This window comes from Argentina silus (genome assembly GCF_951799395.1).
Source record: "Argentina silus genome assembly, chromosome: 16".
NCBI classification, from domain to species: Eukaryota; Metazoa; Chordata; class Actinopteri; order Argentiniformes; family Argentinidae; genus Argentina; species Argentina silus.
Genome location: NC_139670.1, coordinates 18587185 through 18599684, shown reverse-complemented (window position 1 = coordinate 18599684; position 12500 = coordinate 18587185). Strand labels below are relative to the sequence as shown.

General features: G+C 44.5%; 1 protein-coding gene across 1 annotated transcript in view; it reads left to right on the top strand.

Moving 5' to 3' along the window:
• ryr2a (ryanodine receptor 2a (cardiac)) overlaps positions 1-12500 on the top strand; it is a gene marked incomplete at its 5' end in the record, with an annotated part of 175412 nt that overhangs the window by 82085 nt on the left and 80827 nt on the right. Inside the window, 7 exons of the mRNA XM_083688230.1 lie at positions 835-999; positions 2731-2852; positions 3231-3414; positions 4903-5038; positions 5822-5917; positions 9127-9245; positions 11662-11795. Of these exons, the coding sequence (XP_083544356.1) occupies positions 835-999; positions 2731-2852; positions 3231-3414; positions 4903-5038; positions 5822-5917; positions 9127-9245; positions 11662-11795 (956 nt within the window). The remainder of the gene's footprint in view (positions 1-834; positions 1000-2730; positions 2853-3230; positions 3415-4902; positions 5039-5821; positions 5918-9126; positions 9246-11661; positions 11796-12500) is intronic.

Sequence of the window (12500 nt, the reverse complement as noted above, 5' to 3'; positions counted from 1 at the left end):
AATGGAGTATTGAAAAAGAGAGACAGAGAGAGGGGGAGGGAGAGATACGGAGAGAGAGAGGGAGAGAGGGAGGGGGAGAGAGAGGGAGATAGGGACAGTGAAAGAGGAGAGATACAGTATAGTGAAAGAGGAGAGAGGGATAGATAGATAGAGAGAGAGAGAGAGAGAGAGAGAGAGAGAGAGAGAGGTGCCAGGGAGAGAAAGAGAGGAGTTGCAGACAGATGTACTGCATTGTGGGAGCAGAGGGAGGTGTTGAATGGAGCTAGCAGCACATTCATCTCCATCTCTGTCACACCATGACGATACATGACAGCTTAGGGACCTGTCACAGCCGAGCACATCTGACCACCACTCATCAGCCATCAGCCCAGAGCACGGGATCACACACACACACACACACACACACACACACACACACACACACACACACACACACACACAGATGCTTTTGATGTTTTACAATATAAAAGCAATAAGGTACTTGATCCCAGGCTATTATGATTGTATCAAAGTCACTCGGCTGTGCATCACACATAACAATATTTACTGTAATAACACATAGCGGTGCATCATACATAACAATATGTACTGTAATAACACATAGCTGTGTATCACACATAACAATATGTACTGTAATAACACATAGCTGTGCAGGTAAAGCACTGCAGTATAGTGCAATGCATCTGACCCATGCTAATTGAAGGTGTCAGTGTTCACTGTATCCATTGAAAATGAATTGTCAATTAGAATAATTGTTATCATTCGATGAATAGCACTCCCATGCCTTAGTAGTGTCATATCAATGAGATGAGTTTGTATGCTTTGACTCAACAGGAAAAGCTGGATTTTGGGCCAAAGAAGGAGGTGGATGGTATGGGCGTGCCTGATATAAAATATGGAGACTCGGTGTGCTACATCCAGCATGTGGGCACCTGTCTGTGGCTCACCTACCAGGCCATGGATGCCAAGTGTGCACGGATGGGTGGCGTGCAGAGAAAGGTACAGTTGTGCAATAATCTGAATTATGAGTGCTGAATCTGTATTTAAGAATTTTTTTCGGGTGCAATTTAGCTAATAGGCGTTTGTATTTAGGGATCGTAAACTAGTTGTCATTTAGCTAATATGCATTTGTATTCATGGATTTCTGATTATTGCGCAATATCAAAACTCGGAAATGACAAGAGACGCAGAGCATCTGACCACCCCGAACACTACCCTAGTAGTTTCTCTACTGTAAAAAAAACATTGTGCGTTGTGACTGCCAATGGCCCCTGGTCCTAGCATAGATTTGTTTTTCTTATGATGACTGATGTATAGATGATTCACTTACTTTAGACAAATGCACTTGTTGTAAGTCGCTTTGGATAAAGGTGTCTGCTAAATGTCTAAAATATAAAAATATAAAAAATGTACCCGAGCAATCTGTGCCCCCGAGTCACATCTATCCCGACACCACCACCCCATTCTCAGCTGTGTGATTGTCAGAGATGAATGCATGGCTTGGAACACAGTTTTAACCAATCAGATTACATATTTCTGAGAATCAGTTTTATAACCGTTAAACCACGGCTTTGAATGCCTCTCGGCCAATCACAGTGCTTGTTTTCATCAAGATGTTGTGTAATCTATTTAGTCTCAGGTTGACAAGTGTCCCTCCACTAACCCCATGTGCTACTCCAACCACCCACTCCCCCCACACACTCTTTCAATAAGCCTGCTTCAATCACAGGAGTTAACTTATCATGACTCCACGTCAGAAGACATCCCTCACTAAAAACCCGGTTAAATAAATGTCACATCTGCAGACAATGGTAATGAATGGCCGTCCTCTGACACTGTTAGCGGTAGACGAATGGTTTCTATTCATAAGCGACACCCTTGAGCTCGGTTGTGAAGAAGAGCTCATTAGGAAGACATAAAACACTTGGTGAGTCATTACTTGTCCTGCTGGCACACGCCGGCTAGTGTAACCGCCGCTGCTGTGGCGGTGTGGAGCAGAGCCGAGCTGAGAGACCAGATGCCCCCTCCTGGGGTCCGCAGGGGAAGAGGGATGGGATGCTATGCTCGACATGGAAATTGCTCTTATGCACAACTCTAGAATTATTCTCCTTTAATTCTGACTGTACCCATTGGGGGACTGACGTATGGTATGTCAGAGGCATGTGACTGACTGACTGGCTGGCTGGCTGGCTGGCTGACTGACTGTAAATTATGTATAAAGACTGATTGGCCCTACCAGGCTACTATAACAATGTAAACTGATTGAACTGTTTCAGGACTGTATAACAATGTGACTGACTGACTGACTGTTTTAGGACTGTATAACAATGATTGAATGACTGGCTGTTTCAAGAGTGTGACTGACTGACTGGCTGTTTCAACAATGATTGACTGACTGTTTTAGGAGTGTATAACAATGACTGACTGACTGTTTCAGGAGTGTATAACAATGTGACTGACCGCCTGTTTTAGGACTGTATAACAATGACTGACTGCCTGTTTAAGGACTGTATATCAATGTTACTGACTGATTGTTTTAGGACTGTATAACAATGATTGAATGACTGGCTGTTTCAAGAGTGTGACTGGCTGACTGGCTGTTTCAACAATGACTGACTGACTGTTTTAGGAGTGTATAACAATGACTGACTGACTGTTTCAGGAGTGTATAACAATGTGACTGACCGCCTGTTTCAGGACTGTATAACACTGACTGACTGACTGTTTCAGGCCATCATGCACCACGAGGGTCACATGGACGATGGGCTGACCCTGTCCCGCTCGCAGCATGAAGAGTCCCGCACCGCACGGGTCATCCGCAGCACCGTCTTCCTCTTTAACCGCTTCATCAGGTGAGGAGGCACACACAGACACACACACACACACACACACACACACACACACACACACACACACACACACACACAGACACACGCACACATACACACACACACACACACACACACACACACACACACACACACACACACTCACACACACACACACACACACACACACACACACACTCATATACACACTCAAACACACACAGACACACACACACACACACAAGGCAATCAAAACCCAATTCTACATCTTTATTCATGATGAATTGCTTGTCTTATGCCACGATTGAGGTTCCACTTAAGAAAGATCAATTAAGTAGTTAAATCAATATGTGAAATGAGACGAGAAACCCTCATATCCAAACGGACTTCTCTGTGTTCCAGGGGCTTGGACACCCTCAGTAAAAAAGGGAAGACCTCAACACTAGACCTGCCAATCGAATCGGTCAGTTTGAGTCTGCAGGATCTGATTGGCTACTTCCAGCCAGCTGACGAGCACCTAGAACATGAGGACAAGCAGAACCGTCTGCGGGCGTTGAAGAACAGACAGAACCTCTTCCAGGAAGAGGTACAGTCCAGTAGAGGATGCTGGGATTTGTGGTCCACAATATGGGCAATGGCTTGTCTCTAAATTAATGTTTCTGTCTACGGTGTATGTCCAAAGTGTTGTTTTGTATTGGGTTTTATGTGGACCCCAGGAAGAGTAGCTGTTATCAATGTTAACCGCTAATGGGGATCTGAACCAGCGTTTCAATTCAGAAAGTCAATTGATTGCAAACAGGGAATTAATGTTCAATGATTTCTCTATAAACAGGAACGTTTTTTTATGTATTTTTTTTCATTTTATGAATTGTGAATTCAAATTGCTTCTTGAATTGACTCGATTGAAATCAAATTGACCCAACAGAAAACAAGGACACAAAACAATACAACAGAAACTTTTGTAGCGCTAAGACCATCTGAAAAGGCAATGGATGGGACGATGTTGGTGCTAAAGTACAAAGCTTTTGGGGAAACTCACCTTTTGGGTATACTCTCTAGCAATCATGCCACTGTGTCTTGGACTCTGCTGCTAAGTGGCTTGTCATGGGAGCAGTCGTGCTGGGTTGAAGGGACCAGCTGGTGTCCTTTGGACTGGTTTAATAGCTCCCCCACAGTCCCTTCATTTAAGTGATCGACTGCCCTGACCCTCTATATTGCCACCCCTAAAAGTGGAATTTTACCCTGTAATCCAGTGGATTTGTTGTTTTCATTATTCAATAGTAAACACATTTACAAAACAATGCGTTTTAAAATGATATCTGAGTATTTTGCTTTGAATGCCCTGATCAGCCTTGATGTTCCAAATTACTCATTTGAGTAAATTCCTACAACTCCCAAGATTCCCCTCTCCCTCCCACGTGAGGTCCTTCTGTTGACCAGCACTAGCTAGCATGTGCTGATCTCTGGGAATCACTGACAGAGTAGAGCAGGGTCGGAGTGCAAAAAACTCTCATCTGCCGTATTTTAACACAATACATGACTTTTTTAGGAAGTAAACACAGACCTCGTGTTTTGATAGCTAATAATGTTGCTGCATCTGAAATTACGATCGTTTGAGACGGTAAGCATAATGGATTGACCACAAATACACATCAAAATGGATTCAGGGTAAATTTACCCTTTAATATCTCCCCCACGGTCCCTTGGCTTAGATGATGGACTGCCCTGACCCTCTATATCACCACCCTTTCACTCCCATGTAAGGTCAATGGTGCTGTGCTCTATCCTTCAGGTCTTACCATTGTCTGCTTACACAGGAATAGCTCTATAGCTCTATTTGGATAAAAGCGTCTGCTAAATGGCAGAATGTTGAATGAGTGGCTCTGACCTAGGCAGTGGTGATGGCCCTCACAATCTCCCTCCACACTTCAAAGTGGATATCTAAAAGAGAACAAATCCATTAGATATTTTGTGTGCTGTACTGTCCATGTCCAACTATTTAATGATCTGCATATATGACACTGTCAGTCTCTCTCTCTCTCTCTCTCTCCCCCCCCCCCCCCCCCCCCCTCAGGGCATGATCAACCTGGTCCTGGAGTGTATCGACCGCCTCCATGTGTACAACAGCGCGGCCCATTTTGCTGACGTGGCGGGCCGTGAGGGGGGCGGAGCCTGGAAGTCCATTCTGAACTCATTATACGAGCTACTGGGTGAGCAGGACAGACACTCAGGGCTTTTAGTTCGTAATGCATGCCGTACCCTATCCTACCACAGGTCAGCGCTAACAGCTGGGGGGGGCAGGGGTGGGTGGGAGGGGGGTGGAGAAAGGGGGGGGGGGGACAGATCGAGGCAATATCAGAGTAGCACAGCATAAATCCTTAATAAGACTGCTTCTAGTTGGCACACACGCGCCGGTCTCTGGTGGCTACCGGCGTGTCTAGCAAACTGCAGCTGGATGTGTTTTAAATTGGCGTCTGGTCATCTGCCACGGGCCTCTGCCTGGGCCCAAGCGGACTCTAATTGGCCTGTGTGTTTTGGGTATAATTATCCTGCGTGTGGATGTCAAGTGACCTGGGGTTGGGGTAGGGGAGGTGCAGGGAGGAGACAGAGTTGTCTAAACGGATGTTTGAGGAGATTCAGATGCGGCGGCCCTCGGAGGAGCAGGGTGTCTTGTTCCCATACTGCCATGCATTCTAATTACTGTGTTGTAGCCACAGAAGGGAGTCTACTGCTTGTCAAAAGTGATTTGTTTTTTAATGTTTTTTTCTCTTCTCCTTTCCCATTTACTACTTAACTCTGAACCTCTCCTCCCCTCTCCGTTCCTCTTCTCTCCCCCTCCTCTCTTCTCTTCTCTTCTCCTCTCCGCTCCTCTCTGTTCCTCTCCTCCCCTCCTGTCCTCTCCGTTCCGTTCCTCTCCTCTCCCCTCTCCCCTCTCCCCTCGCCTCTCCCCTTTCCTCTTCTCCCCTTTCTCCTTCTCTTCTCCTCCCCTCCAGCGGCGTTGATAAGGGGAAACAGGAAGAATTGTGCCCAGTTCTCCGGCTCTCTGGATTGGCTGATCAGTCGACTGGAGAGGCTGGAAGCCTCCTCTGGTATGTGGTCGTTGATGCACGTCAACACACACTATACGTTATCCCACTAGGAAAGAAATACTTTCCTTTCTTTGAGGTGCGCAGGATTTAGCTTTGTCCGGTGAAATGAAACCAATCAAATCACCTCAAAGTGACATCTCAGCACAGCAGGCAGACGAAACCAAGTGCACCTTGTCCATTCAGTGAAAAGTTGTTCAACTCTTAACATGACATTTTGTATCTTCTTAATAAAGCTCTGTGTTTGTCGTTCAGAAAACAGCCTTAGTCTCTCGAGTGTTGAAATGAAACGTTCCTTCTATCGGCTATATGCCTTCTATTGGCTACTCCTGCTCCCATTGCTAAGCCTCTCTAGCCCCGTATCTCTGAATACCATCTTCAGTATCAGCGCCTCAGTGTGCCACAGCCAGGGATGGATCCTCTACAGCGCCACTGACTGCCTCTCAGAGCCTTCATTACCTGATCATTATCTATGATGGATGTACTGTGGGCCGCAGTGGGACCCTCTATTCTGTCAGTGCCGCACTGCTATCAATCGGGCTCTTGGAAGAGCTAGAAAGCACGCTAGTGTGGGAGCACAGAGAGGATGTTTAATGTGGCAGCTGGCATCTGGATTCAGGATGGGGACTTGGTTCTGATCCACACGTTTTGGCCAAGTGTAATGACTTGTGTTTGGTACGCATCCAGGCTGCTGAACAAAAGAAGGGAGTTGGATAGAGGATGTATAGATGGTGGATGGATGGATGGATGGATGGATGGATGGATGGATGGATGGATGGATGAGTGGGGGGTTGGGTGGTTGGGGGGATGGTTGGATGGATGGATGGATGGATGGATGGGCAGGTGGGTGGGTGGGGGGATGAATGGGTGGGTGGGTGGGGGGATGGATGGATGGATGGATGGATGGATGGATGGATGGATGGATGGATGGGTGGGTGGGTGGGTAGGTGGGTGGCAGGATGGATGGGTCGGTGGGTGGGTGAATGGATGGATGGATGGATGGATGAGTGAGTGTAAGGGGGAGGGGGTAGTAGATGATTATAGAACAGGGGGTGAAAGGGTAGGAGAGAGAGATTATTTGTAGAGTCAGGGAGTGGCAAGAAAGAGAGAGAGGTAATATACACTCATCGAACACTTTATTAGGAACACCTGTACACCTTCTCATGGTGGAGGTGGTATAATGGTGTGGGGAGTGTTGTCTTGGCACCCTTTGGGCCCGTTAATACCAATCAATCATCACTTGAATGCCACAACCTATTTGAGGATTGTTGCTGACCATGTGCATCCCTTCATGGCCACAATTTACCCATCTTTTAATGGCTACTTACAGCATGATAATGCACCATGTCACAAAGCAAACGTCGTCTCAAACTTGTTTCATGAACATGACAATGAGTTCAGTGTTCTTCAGTGGCCTTCCCAGTCACCGGATCTGAATCCAATAGAACACCATTGGGATGTGGTAGAACGGGAGATTCACAGCTTGAAAGTGCAACTGAAAAATCTGCAGGAATTGCATGATGCAATCATGTCATCATGGACCAGAATCTCAAAGGAATGTTTCCAACATCTTGTGGAATTAATGCCACGAAGAACTGAGGCTGTTTTGAGAGCAAAGGGAGGCCCTACCCAGTATTAGTATAGTGTTCCTAATAAAGTGTTCATGACTGTATATGGAGGAAGAGGGAGGCGATGGAGAGAGGTTTGGTGTCTAGGTGGATGACAGCTCTCTTTTCAAAAGCTTTTGAATTATGAAACTCATTATTTTTTATTATACTTCCTACACTGTTGAGGAGCTAGCTTGCCCAAAGCTTGTCATTCCACCATCTACGGCTGTATTCTGTGTATATGACAAATAAACTTTGATTTGATTTGAACTTCCCAAATCCTAGCCACCGGCTTCTGCAAACCAGAAGCAGAACCCTACTGACCAGAGTCTATCCTGGGTGGGTTCTATTGTGGGTGAGGTGTTTAGCCCACGGTAGGATGCTAGCTACCCACTCTAGGGCTAACGCATTGTAGAGGATAGTACAGCGCCTCCTTGCTGTGCTCTCATCACATGGAGAGACACTCTGACACACCTGAGCACTCTTCAGCTTTTATTCAGAGCCTCTATTTCAATGTAGCACGGGCGGTGAAGTTGGAGCCTGAATGCAGTAAGGATGACTGGTACAGTAGCTGGTGTGTATGTGTATGTGTGCATGTACATCATTGCAACGCATGGAACGGAATGCACGAGTTTGGTACCATTCCTCATTCCATTCCATGCGTTACAATGCCTGTCCTCCAATTTCTCCCTCCACCAGCCTCCCTTGGTGTGTAGGTGTGTATGTGTGTGTGTGTGTGTGTGTGTGTGTGTGTGTGTGTGTGTGTGTGTGTGTGTGTGTGAGTGTGTGTGTGTGTGTGTGTGTGTGTGTGTGTGTGTGTGTATAGATGACTGGTAGCGAGGGAGGCAGCTGTTGTTGAATTCTGAGCACGGTGACTCCCAGATAAGAAGTAAAACGTAGCAGTTTGAATGTAGGGTGACGCCAGCCCCCCTACGCCCCCCCCCCCCCCCCACCCCTGTTCAGTGTCAGCCCGCCACGGGGGGTCCGAGGCCTGGACGGTGTCACGGTGGTCCTGAGCTTCCTTATCCTATTCATCACTGTTTATCCCCAAAGCTAGAATAAAGCACTGCATTAATGTCAACCACATCCTTTAGCTGTGTGTGTGTGAAAGAGAGAGAGAGAGAGTGTGAGTGTGTGTGTGTGTGTGTGTGTGTGTGTGTATGTGTGTGTGTGTGTGTGTGTGTGTGTGTGTGTGTGTGTGTGTGTGTGTGTGTGTGTGTGTGTGTGTGTGTGTGTGTGCGTGTGCATGTGCATGTGCGTGCGAGTGTGCGTGTGCGTGTGCAAGTGTGAGTCTGCGTGTGCATGCGTGTGTGTGTTGTATGTCTCGGGGGAGGAAAGAGAGAACTTAAAATGTATCTGATGACTCAGGGAAGTCTGTGAGTAATACTGGATTAAATGTGTTCAATCGTTGCCTTTGATGTTTTTCTTCCATATAGAGCTTTTAAATGTAACAAGATTGTGTGGGGTAACTAAGGCAGCATTTTGTGACTCCAGAAGTGCTAGAAGTTATGAGAGAAACAAAGCCAACCACACACACACACACATTCACACACACGTGTGAAAGGGGCTACTGATGAGTGTGTTTATTGTTTTGCTGGGATGCAGGGATCCTGGAGGTCCTCCATTGTGTTCTAGTGGAGAGTCCTGAAGCTCTGAACATCATCAAAGAGGGACACATCAAGTCCATCATCTCCCTGCTGGACAAGCATGGACGCAACCATAAGGTGGGTCGGACCACTACCTTGACATTGCATACTAACTTACTTACTTACTATATATTTGTACAGTTCTGTACAGTAGTTTACATATTCTACCCTGTATTTCAGGAGCTATTATAACATTTTTAAATGTTCATAATTAATAAAGGCCCACTAAAGTGAAAATCATCATTTCCAGTGATTTGGTTTCACCAGATCAAATTAGCATCACCCAAATATGAACAAATTGGTTTATGTGGTTTTCCAGTATTCTTTATGTAAACATCTAGCCCTGCTCGCTAGTTCGCTAACTTCTTCGTAGTTGCTAACAATTTTACAAAGCTAGCTTCAAAGTAACTCACCAAAAATGTAATAGAATCCAACTGCAAACAGAAATGCTGCATAAATCCACATAAGAGACACTGTTGGATGCTAACGAATTGATCAACATAACAGCCAGCTCAAAAAATATTTAACCTAGGAACAAAAGGCAATCCAAAATGCTACTTCTTGCTTCTTTTTGAGCATTTGCTACTTCTTGCTTCTTTTTGAGCACTGTATACTCTAATTCAATTAAAGTATACAGTGCCTTCGGAAAGTATTCAGACCCCTTCACTTTTTCCACATTTTGTTGTGTTATAGACTCAATTTAAAATTGATTAAATTAAAAGAATTTGCCATCAATCCATGCACAATAACCCAGAATGACAAAGTGAAAACTGGTTTTTAGAAATTTCAGTACATTTATTAAAATTGAAATACAGAAATACCTCATGTACATAAGAATTCAGACCCTTTGCTAGGACACTCTTAAAATGAGCTAAAATGCAAAACTGTCATCAACAAATCACTCAATAAGTTGAATTAAGTCCATCTTAATTCAAGGATGATAGTTCATGTAATTTTGGAATTAATATCTTTGTTTTTATAGGGTCTTTGATTTGCATAGGAATCAATTACACACTGTGTGGATCAGGTTGTCATTACAAACTGAGCAAATGGAGAAGAACAAAACTGCTCAGGAATGTGACCCTGAGGCCTGGGGAGACTTACAAAAATCAATAAAGTTGAATGGTGGAGAGGAAAAAATACAGTCGATGGGACATTATCTCAGTCACTCTACAAAATTGGTCTATAACCAAGTGGCCAAAAATAATTCCTTCATGGAAAATAATCTATCTCATATCCATAATTGTGTTTGCAACAATGAATTGAAAGCAAAGAAAGTGGCTGGAAATGTGTTTATTTGGTTTTACTACAAAGCATTAAGTTTGGTGCAAATCCAGCACATTCCACACCATCTCTCGTTTGAAGAATAGTGGTAGCTGCATCAAGTTATGGGTATGTTTGTCAGCGGCAGGGACTGGAGAGTTTGTCAGGATCAAGAGAAAATTATGAAATTTACTGAGTTGGTTGTGACATCCTAATCCACACAGTGTGTAACTGATTCCTATGCAAATCAAGATATTAATTCCAAAATTACATGAACTATTATCCTTGCATTAAGATGGACTCAGTTCAACTTATTGAGTGATTTGTTGATGACATTTTTGCATTTTAGATCATTTTAAGAGTGTCATAGCAAAGGGTCTTAATACTTATGTACATGAGGTATTTCTGTATTTCACTTTTAATAAATGTACTGAAATTTCAAAAAATGTGTTTTCACTTTGTCATTCTGGGGTATTGTGTGTGGATTGATGGCAAATTCTTTTAATTTAATCCATTTTACATTGAGTCTATAACACAACAAAATGTGGAAAAAGTGAAGGGGTCGGAATACTTACGGAAGGCACACCATTTACCCACAAATGATTTGACATATTGTACTGTTATGTTTGATATAAAGTTAATCCACTCTCTACAAATATGTATCCCTCTGATAAAGCATACATTTCTCTTGTTTCTTTTAGAGTTCTTTAGTTTTAATTGAGTCTTTTTTGAAAGACATGAATTTAGAATTTACGAAATGTTTTAGAGCTATAAATCATATTCACAATACATACTTAGAGGGAAAAACAACTCAATAAAAAAAGCATTAAATGTCCACTTGTTTTACATAATTAGAAAATTGACATTGCTGAAACCCATTACTCAAGTCAAGACATCTTGCCACTCTAGAATGGTTAAAATGTCTATTTTCCCTGTTGAGTGGAATTTAGTGGATGATTGTTGCATTGTGAACAAGTGTTTTCCACTTCATCTCTTTGTAAATTTTCAAATCCAATACCTCTGCAATAACAACTTCACATTGGACTTAGCAGAAACTCATGTTTCTGACAACTCACTTGCGCGCGTGTTTGTGTGTGAGTGTGTGTGCATGTGTGTGCCTGTGTGTTTGTGTGTGTGTGTGCGCCTGTGTGTGTGTGTGCCTGTGTGTGTGTGTGTGTGTGTGTGTGTGTGTGTGGTGAATAATAGCATGGTGTGTGTCCCTCCGTGCCAGGTGCTGGATGTGCTGTGCTCTCTGTGTGTGTGTCATGGTGTGGCAGTCCGGTCCAACCAACACCTCATCTGTGACAACCTCCTCCCTGGCCGGGACTTGCTGCTGCAGACACGCCTGGTCAACCACGTCAGCAGGTAGAGACCCCTCAGTCCTCTCCGCTCCTCCCTCCATCTCCTTGTAGCATCACTCTTTTCCTCCGTCCATCTCCCTGCAGTATCACTCCTCTCCTCCCTTCATCTCCTTGTAGCATCACTCTTTTCCTCCGTCCATCTCCCTGCAGTATCACTCCTCTCCTCCCTTCATCTCCCTGTAGCATCACTCTTCTCCTCCCTCCATCTCCCTGCAGCATCACTCCTGCCTCCCTCCCTCCTCCCCCTCTCCTTCTCCCTCCTCTCCTTCCTCTATCTCCCTCCCTCCCCCCCTCATTTTCTCTCCTCTCCTGCGTCTCCCTCCCTCCCTCTCTCCTTCTCCCTCCTCCTCCAACACCTACTGATCTGGGCTCATCTGGGTGTTGTTTCTGTTTTTTGGGGGGAAGGAAAATCGGATCCTGTCTGTAGTTAAAGACACAAGCCGTAGAATTTCCCAACATTTCAACCCATGAATATACCCACTGTTTTTGGACGAATATGACTTACTGTATAAGAGCCTTTACTCATTCACCAAAAAAGGATAAATTATGATTCTTAATTTTGTAGCCAAACAAAGTATTGTTGCTACTGTAGGTAAATACCACATAAAACACTTGGCACTCTAGGTGGTGAGTGTTCCAGAATTCTTTGGCAGTTGGTGAGTTAATGATCCTTAGGCTATGCACATCTCACAGACTGTGCTCTACCCCT